The 17,378-nt window shown below is 41.3% G+C and overlaps 1 protein-coding gene across 7 annotated transcripts in view; it reads right to left on the minus strand.

The window, feature by feature from the left end:
- The window catches only part of LOC119912269 (zinc finger protein 37-like), a 75,407-nt gene that overhangs the window by 9,763 nt on the left and 48,266 nt on the right, over positions 1-17,378 (minus strand). For 2 of the 7 annotated variants that reach the window (XM_038731386.1, XM_038731383.1), the window contains 3 exons: positions 1,631-1,871; positions 1,308-1,372; positions 955-1,113 (listed from right to left, as the gene is read on the minus strand). The exons of 1 other annotated variant lie outside the window; for it this stretch is intronic. In XM_038731386.1, the coding sequence (XP_038587314.1) occupies positions 955-1,113; positions 1,308-1,318 (170 nt within the window). In that variant the 5' untranslated portion in view covers positions 1,319-1,372; positions 1,631-1,871. Of the gene's footprint in view, positions 1-954; positions 1,114-1,307; positions 1,373-1,630; positions 1,872-3,252; positions 4,382-4,876; positions 4,895-14,746; positions 14,898-17,378 lie in introns of those variants that run through there. 4 more of the 7 variants (XM_038731388.1, XM_038731385.1, XM_038731387.1 and 1 more) reach the window with 4 other exon arrangements.

Here is a 17,378-nt window from a genome sequence, read left to right on the forward strand (position 1 = left end):
ACTTTGTGAAAAGAATTGCTGCGTTATCTCCCCTGGCAAAGTGTTCGGGTCTACCAGCACACTTCCGACACATCATGTAGTTGGCGCATAATTAAACTTAACCGAAACCGATCCAGGTTTTTGAGTCAGTATATCCGAAATGAGTATTGCACACATTATATAAGGATTTAAAATATTTTGAAGGCAACTGACCCTTTACTAAGCCACGCCCCATATGCGCAACTGGCCAATTAGCGCACAATCCAGAAAATGTCTGCTGTGGATTGTTCCTAATGTAATGTTAGTTAGCTAACGCTTGCTAACTTACTACTGAATGTAACGTTATAAAGCCCAACTGTTCTGCTTTTTAAGGATTGTAATAGTGAACAGAGATCTACCCAGCTGTACAGGAACAGTGTTGATCCTTTATATCATGGTTGGTTCACTTTACTTTGTGAGCAGAAGGCTTTAGCTTCTGTCTTTATTTTTTTCTCGTCAGCCTGAATAAAACCTTAAAATGCACAATACAACTGCAAAACTGTCTGCTTCTTTCTGAGATCGCTTTTCCCATAAATAAGGCAATATTTCTACAGGGAGTGCAGTAATAGGCAGTGGCAGCGTCGTGATAAAAGTCCGACAGGTCCGACACTTTGTCGGACTTAGCAACAGTAACGGTAACTAAGGGGGGCGTGGCTTAGCGAAGGGTCAATTATCTTTCAAATGTTTTTATACATATGACACATTTAAAATAAAAACTGACAGACTGAAAGTGAAATATTTTCACACTGCAGAATGTTCTGTTAAGTATTTTTTTATGTTACGGGATGTGTAAAGATTAAAATCTGATTTTTTTAAACTCAAATGTTGTTTTGGTTGGACTATAACACAGAGCACACAGAGGGACAGCAGAGAAGATTGAAAATGAGTCAATTGCTGGAATAAGTCGTGTAAAGCCAAGAAAAAATTACCTAATACCTTGGGCTGAGCCCGGCTTCATCGCTTTTTATCACCACGGCGGGAGTGGACGGAATATCGGTGGTGGTACCGTGGTTTCTCTTTAAAAGGTGGAGTTCTGCCTCTTCCTCCTCCTCAGCCTCTACCGCCTGGTGAGACAAATCTCTGGGAGACGATAACCTGAGACAGAAGACACAATGTCTGACTAGCCTGCAGTCACTCATGAACGTAATTATTAGGATAAATATTTAAATGTGATGGGAAAATGTGAGATTAAAACTAAGTTAACTATGGGCCCACTGTGTTTTATAAAGTCAAGAGTCCAGTAAACTGAGCACATCCAGTGCTGTGCAAAGATTCCAGTTTTCTGTTACCTGGGGTTCATTTGGCTTTGACCAGCTGACGTGATGGCAGGGCTGGATGGAGAATCATCACTTCTCTGTACAGAAACAGAAAGAACAAATATCTGCATCATGCTGCTGTTATTAAAATGCCACAACAGACAGAAGCCTTTGATTTCATCAATAGTTGGCTTCAATTTTCTACCGATAAGAGCTTTTTTTATTTATTTGATTTTTAAAAAGCCCATATGGCTACTTATAAATGTGAGGACCATCCTGAAATGCACCTACACTGATGATGGAGTGAGGACACTGATTTGTGTAGAGACATACAAGCTGTTTTTAATTCAAAGTACCTCCAGTCGGATGTAGAGGGCTGAGTGTCCTGCTCCGGTGAGCCTGATGCCCTTGTAGATCTCCACTGGTGTCAGCGTCTTTACTCTCAGAGGAAGGAGCCTCCTGCTCCTGTCGGATGTGAAGAAGTCAAACTGTTTCTGAGCAGCCAGCTGAGGGAAGGTGGACCTCAGCAGGTCCAGGAAGTCCGCTCCTGCAGGCTACTAGGACACTGCAGCTCCTGAACCGGACATTTCTGAAACACTGACACACACAAAGATTCACTATGAGGTACGCGAATCAGCAGAGGCCCCACGAAACGATGTTATCATGATACTTATGTCACAATATGATATTATCACGGTACTTATGTCACTAAACGATATTATCACAGTACTTGTGTCACAATACTATATTATTAAGATACTTTTGTCACTAAACGATATTATCACAATAATTATGTCACTAAATGATATTATCACGATAATTATGTCACTAAATGATATTATCACGATACTTATGTCACTAAACGATATTATCACAATACTTATGTCACTAAACGATATTATCACAAATTATGTCACTAAACGATATTATCACAATAATTATGTCACTAAATGATATTATCACGATAATTATGTCACTAAACGATATTATCACGATACTTATGTCACTAAACGATATTATCACATACTTATGTCACTAAACGATATTATCACAATAATTATGTCACTAAATGATATTATCACGATAATTATGTCACTAAACGATATTATCACGATACTTATGTCACTAAACGATATTATCACAATACTTATGTCACTAAACGATATTATCACGATAATTATGTCACTAAACGATATTATCACAATAATTATGTCACTAAACGATATTATCACAATAATTATGTCACTAAATGATATTATCACGATACTTATGTCACTAAACGATATTATCACGATAATTATGTCACTAAACGACATTATCACAATACTTGCGTCAATAAATGATATCACAATACTCATGTCATTAAACGATGCTATCACGATACAATTTTATAATATAATAATATCACAATATAATATTAGTGGGATTTTAAACATTTCTGCGATGCAATTTATTAGCTTATTTTCCAACTTCACATAATGTCCACAAAAAGAAAACTTTTTTCTGTTTATTCATCTTACTTTCAGTGAAGCTGATTTAGAATTAGCTTTACCGTCCGCAGCTAACACTATCTCTGGACGGTGGCGTGTGAAATGAGCCCTCTTATTCGTGGTATCCTGGAGTATTTTGTTTTCATACGATAATCCCTGCAAATCCCATGTGTTATATCCATCTGAAGTTCATACATTTGATTTAAACAGACATTTAACTTCCTCCTGCACGCTGACGGTCACCAGAAAAAAAACTCAGCAGCACCGTCTAGTGGACTGAAAAAGCAATTGATTTTGTTATTCTGGTGCCAAAAAGTTACATTCTCATGTGCAATTTATATAATTACAGATCGGTGTATCAATACGTTATTGCCAAAGAAAATATTGCGATACTCTGCTGTACCAACACCCCCTAATCTTTCCAACAAAAGCCTTCATACAGATTGAGTCACTAATCAATCAGTATTGGATAGGTCTTTGAAATGTACCGCTTTTTGAGAGCACGGCCTGCGAGTCCTCCAGGATGCAGATCCTGAGGGTTAGGAGTCTCCGAGGTCTGCTGGCCCTTTTCCTGTCAGACCAGGCTGTGGGGGAAATGGACCTAGAGGATGAAGATTGTTAGCAGGTTATTAACAAAATAAGACAGCTTAGTGTTTATTGCAGTTATATCACTTCTGACTGGTTGATTATCACTTTAGTGAACATACTGTACTTGAAAAGTTTGTGGACACTGGAGCATCATTACACCCATGTGTGGTTCATCAATCTGCTGCTCCTACAGTCTCCACACTGCTGGTTTCAAGCTTTTACCAGATGTTGAACCAGCTGCAGGGATTTGTTCTCATTCAGACACCAGAGGTTTCAGTGAGGTCCAGCACTGCCAGATTGGGCTCACAGTCCAGTTCATCTCAAAGTTGGATGAAGTTGAGGTCAGAACTTTGTACAGGCCAGTCAAGTTCTTCAACATCCAACTGGGGAAACCTATTTTTTTATGAAGCAGCTTTGTGTTGTGGGCAAAAATACTGTTGCCACAAAGTCCCAAAATATCACTGTATGGTGTTGAATTTAAATATAATTAATTAGTGAACGCCACAATAGATACTGTAATAACAACCACCTAACAACGTGTTACTATCACCAGCACCACGCAACAGCTAAACAATCATCCTGAGCAACCATACTAAGCTAATAAGCATCCTAGCACTGGAACTAACAATTATTTTCTTTATAATCTATCATTTTCTTGTGGAGCGGACAAACCTGGACTCCTTAATTTACTGTTCTTGGCTACTGTAAAAAATTCTCCATGTAGAGCTGCACCTCCAGTCACCAGTCCGTCAAGCTCCTGCAGCTTGCAGACGACAACTCTCACTGGGCTCATACTGGTGGGAGACTGTCCCGCAAAGTCCACTGACCGACTGACACTGACGCTCATTTAGATTATCAAAAATAGTTGGCTAGAAGCTCTAGTCTCTGGTGGTTGTGGGATTTGTGACCTTGATTTGGTTTGATATTCAGGGTCCTTCAGATGGTCTCGTGTGGGGCTGGTTGCTGGTTGCTGCTGCTCTCCATCATCATTGTACCACATGAGGGCCAGGCTCCCAGTGTCCCCCACACCTGGACCAAAGATTGGAAAATTAAAAATGCCCATTACTTCCCAAACTCCACAATTACCATCAAACGGTCACTTCTAATTTATGCTGTACAATCTAAAGGAATTGACGATGAAAAGCTGTCTGTGAGTTTTAGTCGAAGGACGTGTCCGTGGCATGCTGTCAAAGTTCGATGGTTCGCCATGAAACAGGATGTTGTTTTAACTTCACTGTACACGCTCAGATCTGGACAAAATTTGACGATTTGGTAACACACCAAATCACGACAATGTTCACTCAATGTGATAGAGCCACCACATGCCAGAGGAACATTTTGTACCTTTTAAATTACTTATTTGACAGGTTTACTTTGCAAATGAAGATGTAATTATTATTTTTACACACAAAACGTTATGAAGAGAACTTTACAGTTTCACCCATTTATTGAAGTGATTCATCCTAATAATTGGTTTGTTTTCCTAATTTTATAACACCTTTAATAGAAAGTGTGTAGACCTACCTGACTGCTTTGTGTGCCCCTCCTCCTCCGTCACAACAGCTTCGTGGCCTTCTGGATCTGGGTCTGAGATTTGGGCTTCTGTTTTCAATCAAAAGTAAAAGAAACTCAGATAAATATATCAAAAAGTTATATAAAAATGCTGCAATGAACAGCCAAGGCCACTTGTGTTTTAATAGCAGCTTCATCATCGTACAGAACAAGGCGAAGCTCAAACACGATAATAACAAGATAATCACATGTAATTAATGTCCCGCAAGTTAACGTTATGTCCCATTATAAGCAGATTTAAACGGCAGGGCCCATGAACCAACGTCACACTTGACATTTACAACATTAAGTAACACTTTTTATATGCCGATTTGTAAGTCACTTCATGAAAATGTGTGTAAGTTTTCACTTTATGTCCTCAGGAGTCTGCAGGTTTGTCAGCGAGCAACGAAACTTTAAATTAGCGTTTTTTTAAATGAAGTTCCACAACTTGAAAAAACAAAGCCTGTTATTTCTTCCTGCAATAATTGAGCCACTGACCTCTTCTCTCTAGTTTGACCCGAGGCTGCAGCACCGCCTCCAGCTGCCTCCTCTGCCGGTCGATCTCCTGCCTCAGACCCGAAGCCTCCTCCTCGTACCCGGCTACGGTTCTCTCCACAACCGCGAAGATTTCCTGCGCGGCTGTTGTCAGTTTCTCGGTGACGATTCCTCTCAGGATCTCCGTCTTGGACATGTTATTGAGGCTGTCGAGGGTCCCCGAGCCGCCGCTGTTCCCGTTCATCCAGTAAAGCATCTTTATTTTCCTCTCGCAGCTGTATTTTGTTTATGCACAACTTTGTTCGTTTGAACGGGGTTGTTCCGGGTTTTGGTGCAGCTACAAATTGTGTCCGATGAGACACAAAAACAAAGAGGTCTGTTTGGAAGATCAAATCAATAACTGATTTGATTTTCTTCTCTTCACTCACTCGTAGCATTCTGTTAATTGGTGAATATAATCTATTAACATGTCCATTTTTAAAATCATTCTTACTATACAGCATTTTCCATACCTGCACGTACTGTATATAGGCTACAAATACATAGTATATACTAAGGTATATACACACCTATTTATCTATATCTATACACATATACATCTATATATTTACATATACATACATAAATGTATGTATATGTAAATATATATACACACACACACATATATATATACATATATACACATATATATATATACACACACATATATATACATATACACATATATACACATATACACACACATATATATATATATATGTGTGTGTGTGTAAAACGCCTTGTTGATGCTAGAGGTCAGAGGAGAATGGGCCGACTGATTCAAGCTGATAGAAGAGCAACTTTAACTGAAATAACCACTCGTTACAACCGAGGTATGCAGCAAAGCATTTGTGAAGCCACAACACGCACAACCTTGAGGCGGATGGGCTACAACAGCAGAAGACCCCACCGGGTACCACTCATCTCCACTACAAATAGGAAAAAGAGGCTACAATTTGCAAGAGCTCACCAAAATTGGACAATTGAAGACTGGAAAAATGTTGCCTGGTCTGATGAGTCTCGATTTCTATTGAGACATTCAGATGGTAGAGTCAGAATTTGGCGTAAACAGAATGAGAACATGGATCCATCATGCCTTGTTACCACTGTGCAGGCTGGTGGTGGTGGTGTAATGGTGTGGGGGATGTTTTCTTGGCACACTTTAGGCCCCTTAGTGCCAATTGGGCATCGTTTAAATGCCACGGCCTACCTGAGCATTGTTTCTGACCATGTCCATCCCTTTATGGCCACCATGTACCCATCCTCTGATGGCTACTTCCAGCAGGATAATGCACCATGTCACAAAGCTCGAATCATTTCAAATTGGTTTCTTGAACATGACAATGAGTTCACTGTACTAAAATGGCCCCCACAGTCACCAGATCTCAACCCAATAGAGCATCTTTGGGATGTGGTGGAACGGGAGCTTCGTGCCCTGGATGTGCATCCCACAAATCTCCATCAACTTCAAGATGCTATCCATCAATATGGGCCAACATTTCTAAAGAATGCTTTCAGCACCTTGTTGAATCAATGCCACGTAGAATTAAGGCAGTTCTGAAGGCGAAAGGGGGTCAAACACAGTATTAGTATGGTGTTCCTAATAATCCTTTAGGTGAGTGTATATATATATTAAATTGTACATTAAATATTTTTTGCTTCCTCCAGTCTACTGGCGCACAGCTGACGCATGTGTTGTACGCATCAAGTTAAGAGATCAGCCTGCTGTCACGATACCTGATCCAGCTATTTGGGTCAGAATCTGACCAATAGCTGATAAAAATATCGGATTGCAACCCTAATGCTGTCCAGTGAAGAATGCACAGACCTGTATTTTGGGGAAACAAAACCACCTCTACACAAACAACATGGCTCATCACTGAAGAATCAACTCCCCGGGTTACGTACATTTGCTTCTGTCAAGGAAACCAACGTTTATACCAATGGACAGGGAGAACAAATGGTGAAATGAAACAATGAATGAAGTCATCAAAGTAGAGAGACCATCTCTCAACAGGGGAGGATGTCTGCAACTACAGGTGCTCTGATCAGGATTTTTGGGGCCAATCACAGATCGCTAGAAGTAGTACTGACCGATACCGATCAGCAGGTCTATTTGAAGCCTTCTATATATCATGTAGCATTATATATTTATTTAACTTTTATTAAAAACCCTGCATCATATCTCCTGAACCACACATGATAACACAGAAAAGGTGATGTCTACCCCCATGTTTTGATGGTCAAGGATTGCAAAGATAACATATTCAAGATCATAAACTTTTCAGGTGAAAAGTAAATGGTGAAGTTAGGTTTACACAGTCTGATAAGATGTGGAGTGAAACTTTGAGCATATTTCATGTAAACCTTAATTTTCTATCACTCTGAAGCCATAATGGTCTCTTATCTTAGTGTCCAAAAGGGGCATTTATTTCCATTGCAACCATATGACAGTTGAACTGCCACTCTGTGTTTACATTGGTGGGGTGGTGAAGGCTTAACCCCTCGTTGCTCCAGAGGCGTGTGACCTCTGAAATATGCAGCAATTGTATGTCGCTTTGGATAAAAGGATCTACTGAATGAGTAAATGTAATGTACCAGCGCTGCACTCTGCTTGAGACAATCAAACCATTGAAAGCTTTCCAGAATTTCTGTTCACTAGAATCAGTTAATGTATTGAATGTAATAAAATAGTATATTATTTTCATTTTTTCATTCATATTCAAACTGTGGCAGGCATACATCAGTGAAATATTTATGCCCTGGCAGAGTGTTGCATGAATCCAATTAGGACGAGTCGCTGGAACCCTTTGTCTTCCATAATAGACAGCGGTTGGTGATCAAGGCATATGAATAATGTAATGTGTGAGAGAAAAGGAGAAAGTGCTCTGTTTCTTATTCCCATTCGGTAGGCTAAACTAAAAAAAAAACACGGTAATAACCAAAAAATCTTTACTTTTGTCACAGCCAGACTAGTAGACCCAAGAGCTAGCTATCTTTGAAAACTGCTCATATTACTTTACGTGACTAACCTTCTGGGGGTCTACTTCTACATCTTTGCACATGTTCCAATAGCATATTATGTGTATATTTTCTATTCTTTTATTGTTTCTTTTACTCTTTGTATTACATTCCCCTTTGCTGCGGTGCCAATTTGAACTTCCCAGACGGGGATCAATAAAGAAACATCTTAATCCCTTCCAGTCAGTTTAACTGACGAAGCCTCTTGGGTGAGAGGCAAAACGTCCTTGAGTATCTTCAAACAAGTCCATTTACCCTTGATTTATTTATTTAACCTTTATTTAACCAGGGGAAAAGACCCATTGAGATAATATCTCTTTTTCAAGGCCGCCCTGGCCACAAAAACGGAGCAGGAAAACAAGTCTAACAGTACAAACAAAACAACAGTACAAAATACTATTATAAATTAAAACAAGTTGTGAGGTGGATGGATTATCTCAGCAAAGAAGAAGTGCTCACTAACACAGATTTTGACAGATTTGTCAACAATATTTGAGAGAAAAAGACCTTTTGTGTACAAAGAGAGTCTTAGATCTTTGAGTTCAGCTCATGATGAATGGGGGCAAAAGTGTGCATTTATAATTTTGTTTATTGTATGAGAGGAGGACATTTTGTTAGAAGAGGATAGACTTTAAACTACCCAATTGATGAAAATGACTGTTGTTAGTTAATGTACATGAATAATACACTGCATGTATTTGGTAAAATTTCGCAGTAAAAAGATATTGCGGTGCATCACATTTTTTTTATATCACGCAGCCCTACTGAAGGACAGATGTGGTTTTCAGCACCATCAAAACAACCTCCATCACCACGTTTCAGACAGAACAGGCTGATAAAAGGAGTTTTTTAGGACGTGGATGCGTTCAGGAATAGGTTTTCTTCCCCCTGGTGGCTCTTCATGTGTGTTTTCAGACAGTGGCTCTGAGTGAAGGCTTTGTCGCAGACGCTGCACTGGTAAGGTTTCTCTCCGTTATGGGTTCTCATGTGGACCGTCAGGTGGTCTTGGCGAGAGCACGCTTTCCCACAAACCCCACAGACAAACAGTTTGATGCCCAGGTGGGTCCTCACGTGGTTGTTCAGGTGGGACTTATATTTAAAAAGCGGCCGCACTCTGAGCAGCTGTAAGGCGCTTTGTCGGTGTACAAACGCATGTGCGCCTTCAGGTCGCCGTTGGATACGAAGCCTTTGCTGCAGATGAACGGCCTCTCGTTGCTGTGCGTTAGCATGTGAGTCGTCAAGCTGCAGTTTGAAAGGAACGTCTTGCAGCAGATGTGGCAGAGGTACGGCCGGTCTCTGGAGGTGTGGATCTTCTCGTGTGACTTCAACCCACCAGGAAGTTTGAAACGCTTCCCACAAACCTCACAGCCGTAACGTCTCTCCCCTGAGTGGGTCGCCTTGTGACGAGTTAAAGATTGCCGGTCCGCCAAAGATTTACCACAAACATTGCAGTGGTACTTGGTGGTACTACCTGCGTGCATCTTGATGTGAGCTTTGAGCTGCGTCTTTAGACCAAACGCCTTCGGACAAATATCACACTTGTGTGGTTTATCAGCCACGTGGACCCAACGGTGAACACTCAAAGCAGACCATTGACCAAAGGTTTTGTGGCAAACGTCACATTTAAACGGTCTGTCTCCTGTGTGTAGAGTGGTGTGGGAGTTGAGGCTACTGATGGTGAGGAAAGATTTCCCACAATATGAACAGTCGTGAGTTTTTTGATACTTTCTAAGATGTCCCTTTAACTCTTCTACAGATTCAAACTGCTCTCCACACACTCCACAAACAAGCTGTGATTTCTCAACGTGACTCAGGGCGTGTTTGATCAAACTGCCCAAGTTCCGGTACAAAAGTCCACAGACTTTACAGGGCGTTTTACTGCTCCCAATCAACTGCCCCTTCACACCAGACAATTTAGACTCTTTCTTCCTCCTCTTCTTTGGCGACTGCAGCTCAGGATCTGGTTTCCAGTCGTCGTCTCCGTTGAACGCCTCATCTCCATCTTTGTCATCGTCATCACTGGAGTCCACTTGGCTCTCAGCAGCATCTTCATCATCAGCTTCCTCTGTTTCCATGTCTTGTTGTTGTGATGTTGAGCTGCTGGACTGAACATCCACTTTGTCACCTTCCACATGTTGAACAGAGCAGCTGTGGGGAAAAATTTAAACATTACTTTGTGCATACACAGATAATTGTAGTGTCCTCACATTAATCCGGATCAAATTTGAACATAAAATACTAATATTACATAATAGGAAATATTAAAAGGTTTGCTGTGGAGATTTTGACCTCCTATGGGACTAAGCCATTTTGTTTCTCGTGCAAGAAGGGAAGAAAACGAGTGCCAGCTCCATGTACACGTGGATGTAAACAATGCTGGATTTAAAATGTTTAAAATAAAATGGTCTTGAGGAAGAAAATGTATCAACATGTTTTTTTAAGACAACAAGGATAGTTAAGAGTAGACATTATGAAGAGTGGAACATTTCATTATTGAAGCATTTATGTGTTTATTACTTTTATGTTGCAGCTAGTAAAGGAGAGCGGCTTATACCAATATATCATGTTATATTTGTTAATAGATAGGATTATTAATCTGAAGTAACTAAAACTGAGAAACAAATGTATTGAGTAGGGCTGACCACAGATAGTTGAAGATTCAATGCTTTGATGGGAAGAGCCTGATTTGAGTTTAGTGGCGTTCATACAACAGGATCATACCATTTTGGCTATATGGGGGTGCTCAACCCCCAAACCGCTCTGCCCGCCAACAATTATATCTGGCCCGCAGCCAGATTATGGTGCTTTGATAGCATCAAAAAATATAAATAAATAAATAAATACTTTGATGGCGGTGCTGAAATAGATCTCAGTCATGACAGCAACAGTTACTCACATAATCACTTTCTCTTTAGTGGTTTTGCCTATAAAATAAAAGTGCGAGAAGGCTTGTTTAATGCAATCTTGTATTTGAAGTTCAACCGAGCTTTTACTTTGAAAAACTCTGAACAACATTAAAAATGTCTGTAGCCTGCTTGACACACCTCTGAAAGAGCCTTCAGAAAACGTGATTCCCCTAATTGTCCTCTGCCTGGAGATACTGGGGAAATGCAAAAGCATCTGTAGGTTGATGGATGCGGATCAAACACCAAAACAAAAACGTTGAGAAACATTCGCTGCAGAATTCATTTGTTGCAGAGAAAAAAAAACACTGCCCCCATTATATCTTCTCATCCACCATCTAATGGTTGAAAATATTGCTCTGCTTCAAAACTTATTTGCTGACCCCTGCAGTATATTATAACTACTACTTCTTCTTCTAACATATGTACTCAACATAGTGATGAGTGTCTGCCTGAATTCTACCAGAAGTAGAACAAGAAGATCGTAGTGACAAAATGCGCTGTTTGTCCGATTTCAGCTACTGTAGAAACATGATGATGCAACGTGGCGACATCCACAGCAGGGAGTGCCCACGGTTATGTACATAAAAATGTCTCATTCTAAGGTAATAAAAACATAATGGTTTATTATATAAGGTCTTTACACATCACTGAAAACATAGTTATGCCACAAAGTGCATGTTTTGTCTGCCGCAAGCATTAATTACCCTCAGTTTAGCTGCATATGTACAGTGTAAGTTACAGTGTGTAATGAACACAGACTGTAGCTCTGCAGCTTTTCAAGATTAAAGCGGAGTTACCGCACAAAAACATATGCAAGACTTGCCAATTCTGATTCGACTACATAAATCCTTAGTCGGGGACAGCCCTAGTATTGAGTGAAGTACAATATGTAGTGGATTTGTATTGGCAGGAAGAGATAATCCATCCACCTGCCAGACAGACAGCATGGATATTGCACAGGTGTCACTTAGGCTGGCCACAATAAAAGGCCACTTGAAAATGTGCAGTTTCACTGTAACGCATCTCCTTCGCATAGATCAGGTTGTTGATTGTTGCCTGTGGAATATTGGTTCACTCCTCTTCAATGGCTGTGCGAAGGTCGAAACCCAATGAGGATGACGAGCATCAAGATGAGACGCATGCTGTGATGCATGCCTGTGAGGAATAGGCCATTTGTGTACAAAGAGAAATTCTTAGATCTTTTGAGTTCAGCTCATGATGAATGGGGGCAAAAACAAAAGTGTTGCATTTATAATTTTGTTGAGTGTAGTAACTTTCCACCACAGAATGAATTTGAAGGCAAACTATATAACAAATATGAAAGAGAAAGCGACAGCCTACTCAGAGAAAAGTTACTTTGCATCAGACCTGAGCTCTGGACAACTTGTTGTAAGGAGTAAACACAACCGGGTACTACTGAGCACACAGAGGAACAGCAGAGACGTTTCTAACTTTTGATCTTTCTTTTCAAACACTGAAAATAAGTCATTTGCTGGAATCCGTTGCAACAGAAATCAATGCATGTTCTTTTTAAATTACCTTGAGCTTCATTGCTTTTTATCACCACGGCAGCAGTGGACGAGGAATCAGTGGTGGCGTTGTTTCCCTGTAAAAGGCGGAGCTCCTTCTCCTCCTCCTCCTCTTCCTCCTTCTCATCTCCTGTCTGCAAGAAGTTGTTCCCAAATTATATTTAAAGAAAATTCAACTGATGCTCAATTTAGAGGGTAATGTTTTTTTTGACTATCTCAGATGAAACCTCAGGTAGTATCAGGGCCTTACAGAGGAGGGACCGGTACGTGGTAAAAGAAGACGGGTAATATTACAGTATCTACCTTCAGTCGGATGTAGAGGGCTGAGTATCCTGCTCCGGTGAGCCTGATGCTCCTGAAGATCTCCTCTGGTGTCAGCGTCTTTACTTCGAGCGGCTGGAGCCTCCTGCTCCTGTCGGACTTGAAGACGTCAAAAGGTTTGTTGTCTCCTGCCAGCTGAGGGAAGGTGGACCTCAGCAGGTCCAGGAAGTCCGCCTCCTGTAGGCCACGAGGACACTGCAGCTCCTGAACCGGATATTTCTGAAATAGACAAAGATTCACCAGGAGTTCCACATTACCTCTTAACAACCTCAGTCCAACACACATTTAGTCCATCCAGAACTACATCTTTAATATTCACCATTTTTTGAAAGACAATCTGACTGGGAATCCTCCAGTATGCAGACTCTGAGCAGGTGGTGATCCGGTTCTTGTCGGAGGCTTGATCTGCCAGGCTTCCTCCTCACAGACGAATGTCTGGGAGATGATAACCTGTGAGATGGTCAACATAAGACACGATATCTGATTATCCTGCAGTCATGAACATTATTAGTAAGATAAATATTCCCCGTTATGTCCTGGCAACTCGCACACATCATCTCCTTGTCGCCCTCACGGGGACATGGAATATCCTGGTAACCTAACAAGTAACGTAACTAGTTACTTTTATCACCTAGTAATAAATAAAGTTATACTATTACTTTTGTAAGGAGTAATAAGTAACTTATTACAATTTCTGAGTAACTTGCCTCACACTGGTTTTCAAACCCCACGTAAAGTCTGTTGTTCAGTCATGTTTTTATCACCCAAGAAATATGACCAAGGTCAATATAACCCGCTGCAAGTTTCTTTTAAGATAAATTTTATAATGATTTTATTTACTTTTAAGGCCAGACATGGATTAGCACCTTCATGTCTCTGAGCTTTTATCTCCCTATGAGCCAGGACGCAGACTGAAAACCAAAGGAGACAGGGCCTTTGACTCTGGAACAGTCTACCAGAGGAGATCAGGCTACCAAAGAGTCTCTTCCTGGTTTCATCTCACCTCTTAAGAGTAATTTATACTAAAAAACTTCTAATGTGTGATGCCTAATTATTTCCTCCATTATTTCTATGTTGACTGGTTTGTTTGTTTACTTTATTCAAACCACAATGTGATGCATAATTGATTTTTGGCTTTAATTGTAAATGGGTTTGTTTTATGTTTGATTTGTTGCACACTACTGTGTGTGCTACCATATTTTGTTTTTTTTATTTGTCTATGTTTTATAGTGATTGCTATATAAGCACTTGCTACCTGAATGCAAAAGAATGAAGAAAAGAATGAATTTGAACTTTGAACTAAAATAACTCAAACCAATGAATTGATAATCACAATAGTTGCTGTTTAATTTAATAGTTGACAACTAATTGATAAATTCTTCAAGATGTAAGTTAGGCTAACTAGCATGCTAAGAGCAAGTTAAGCTAACAAGCTTCATTTGAACTAAATGGTTCCACGTAAAAACAGACCAGGAGCACACAAAAGGATGCCCACAGGGGTGTCCACATACTAAGCTGTGATTTGTGACCTTGATTCTATTTGATAATCGGGGTCCTTCAGATCTTCTTTTCTTAAGCTGGTTGCTGGTTGCACTGACAGCTGCGGCTCTTCATTGCCACCATCACCCTCTTCATCATCATCATACCACAGTTGGCCAATGCTCCCACTGTCCTCCTCACCTGGACACAGATAGAGTCAAAGGTCAGAACTTGGATTTATTTGCGTAAACATTCACAATGCAGGGAGGAAAAAATATGTGAACCCCTGGGCAAATGAGTTCTTCAAAAGTTAATTGGAGTCACAAGTCAGTCAACCTGGAGTCCAATCAAAGAGACAAATTTGGAGGTGTTGGTTAGAGCTAACCTAAACCCACCCCAATTTTAATTTTGCTATTCCCACGAAGCATCGCATGATGTGAACCATGCCTCAAACCAAAGAGCTCTCAGAAGCTACTGGAAGACGTTTCGTCCCTTATCCAAAGGACTTCTTCAGTTCTGACTGACTGGCAGGGAAACTCAGCTATTTAACCTCAGTGGGGTCGTTATCCCGGGTCATCGATACCGCTGGTTCGTTAGTGTTCCTTGGTGTTGTGACGACAGTCGTTACAGTCGTTGAGACTACCTGTGGCCAAGACTGAACGACCATCGTTGGTATCTTCACCTGAGGCCAATAGGTTACGTTTGTTGAGTTTCCTGGGAAGTGATGAAAGGACAGCATTGTAAGTGGGGGATAAGTGGTGGCGTAGACCCCCTCCCCTGTTCAATGACGGCTTCTCAACCCTGGTGTAGATGGCTTCCTTGACACCTCTTTCAAACCATCCATCTTCTCTGTCTAAAATGTGCACCTGGTGGTCCTCAAACGAGTGTCCTCTGTCCTTCAGATGTAAGTAGACTGCAGAGTCTTGACCTGAGAAGTTGGCCCTTCTGTGTTGAGCCATGCGTTTGTGTAGTGGTTGTTTAGTCTCCCCAATATACAGGTCTGTGCATTCCTCACTGCATTGGACCGCACACACTAGATTGCTTTTCTTGTGTTTGGGTGTGCGGTCTTTGGGGTGTACCAGCATCTGTCTTAGTGTGTTCTTGGGTTTAAAAAACACAGGGATGTTATGTTTGTTGAAAATCCTCCTGAGTTTCTCTGATACTCCAGACACGTATGGAATCACAATGTTGTTGCGTTTGACCTTCTTTTCCTCCTCCCCTGTAGATTTGTTCTTCTTGGATCTTGTGGCTGTCTTCACAAAGGTCCATTTAGGGTATCCACAGGCTGTAAGTGCCCCCTTCAGGTGGTTCTGTTCCTTCTCTCTGGCTTGGGCGCTTGTTGGTATGTTTTCTGCTCTGTGGTGCAGTGTTCTCATGACCCCTAGCTTGTGCTCCAGTGGGTGGTGTGAATCGAAGAGTAGGTATTGGTCTGTGTGTGTGGGTTTTCTGTAAACACCAATCTGCAGGCTCCTGTCCTCTTCAATGTGTACCACCAATTCAACCACCTACTTCCAGTACAACGGTGGATTGAATTGGTGGTACACATCTATATCCAACTCCTCAGGTCAAGACTCTGCAGTCTACTTACATCTGAAGGACAGAGGACACTCGTTTGAGGACCACCAGGTGCACATTTTAGACAGAGAAGATGGATGGTTTGAAAGAGGTGTCAAGGAAGCCATCTACACCAGGGTTGAGAAGCCGTCATTGAACAGGGGAGGGGGTCTACGCCACCACTTATCCCCCACTTACAATGCTGTCCTTTCATCACTTCCCAGGAAACTCAACAAACGTAACCTATTGGCCTCAGGTGAAGATACCAACGATGGTCGTTCAGTCTTGGCCACAGGTAGTCTCAACGACTGTAACGACTGTCGTCACAACACCAAGGAACACTAACGAACCAGCGGTATCGATGACCCGGGATAACGACCCCACTGAGGTTAAATAGCTGAGTTTCCCTGCCAGTCAGTCAGAACTGAAGAAGTCCTTTGGATAAGGGACGAAATGTCTTCCAGTAGCTTCAACCAAGTCCTGTTGCCCTTCATTTTAACCCTCGTTGGATAACTATGACCTGGATGACTGAGAATCTTCATAGACATACACCTTCTGGAGTGGCCCAGTCAGAGTCCTGACCTCATCCTGATTGAGATGATGTGGCATGACCTCAAGAGAGCGATTCACAGCGAAAACCAGGTATTTCCAAAGGGTTCACATACTTATTCCTGAGACTCAATGTACAGTTCTGGGCAAAGGTTTTAGGCAGAGGTGGAAAAATACTGTAAAGGAAGCTCACCTCCAAACATTGACATTGTAATAGACTATATTGATCAATTAACAAAATACAAATGAAGAGAAGGAAAATCTAAATCAAACCAATATTGGTGTGGCCACTACGGCTGGACCCGTGTATTCGATCGTTGGGTACACATACTTTTTTTTTTTTTTTTTTTTACGATTTTCAATTTTGAGATTCGATTTTTTTTTGGGGGGGGGGTGTTTGCGCGTCATCTTGGGGATGAGTCTGCCTACAGGTGGTAGATTGAGCATCTGGTGACCTGGTGCAGCAAGAACAGTCTGGAGCTCAACGCTCTGAAGACAGTGGAGGTGATCGCAGATTTTAGATAGAGCCCAGCCCCACCCTCCCCCATACCCTCCTGGGTAACTCCGCAGTCGCCACTG

Source organism: Micropterus salmoides, unplaced genomic scaffold (genome assembly GCF_014851395.1).
Source record: "Micropterus salmoides isolate LMB-PRFRI ecotype aquatic unplaced genomic scaffold, ASM1485139v1 Ms_hic_scaffold_2, whole genome shotgun sequence".
NCBI lineage: Eukaryota > Metazoa > Chordata > Actinopteri > Centrarchiformes > Centrarchidae > Micropterus > Micropterus salmoides.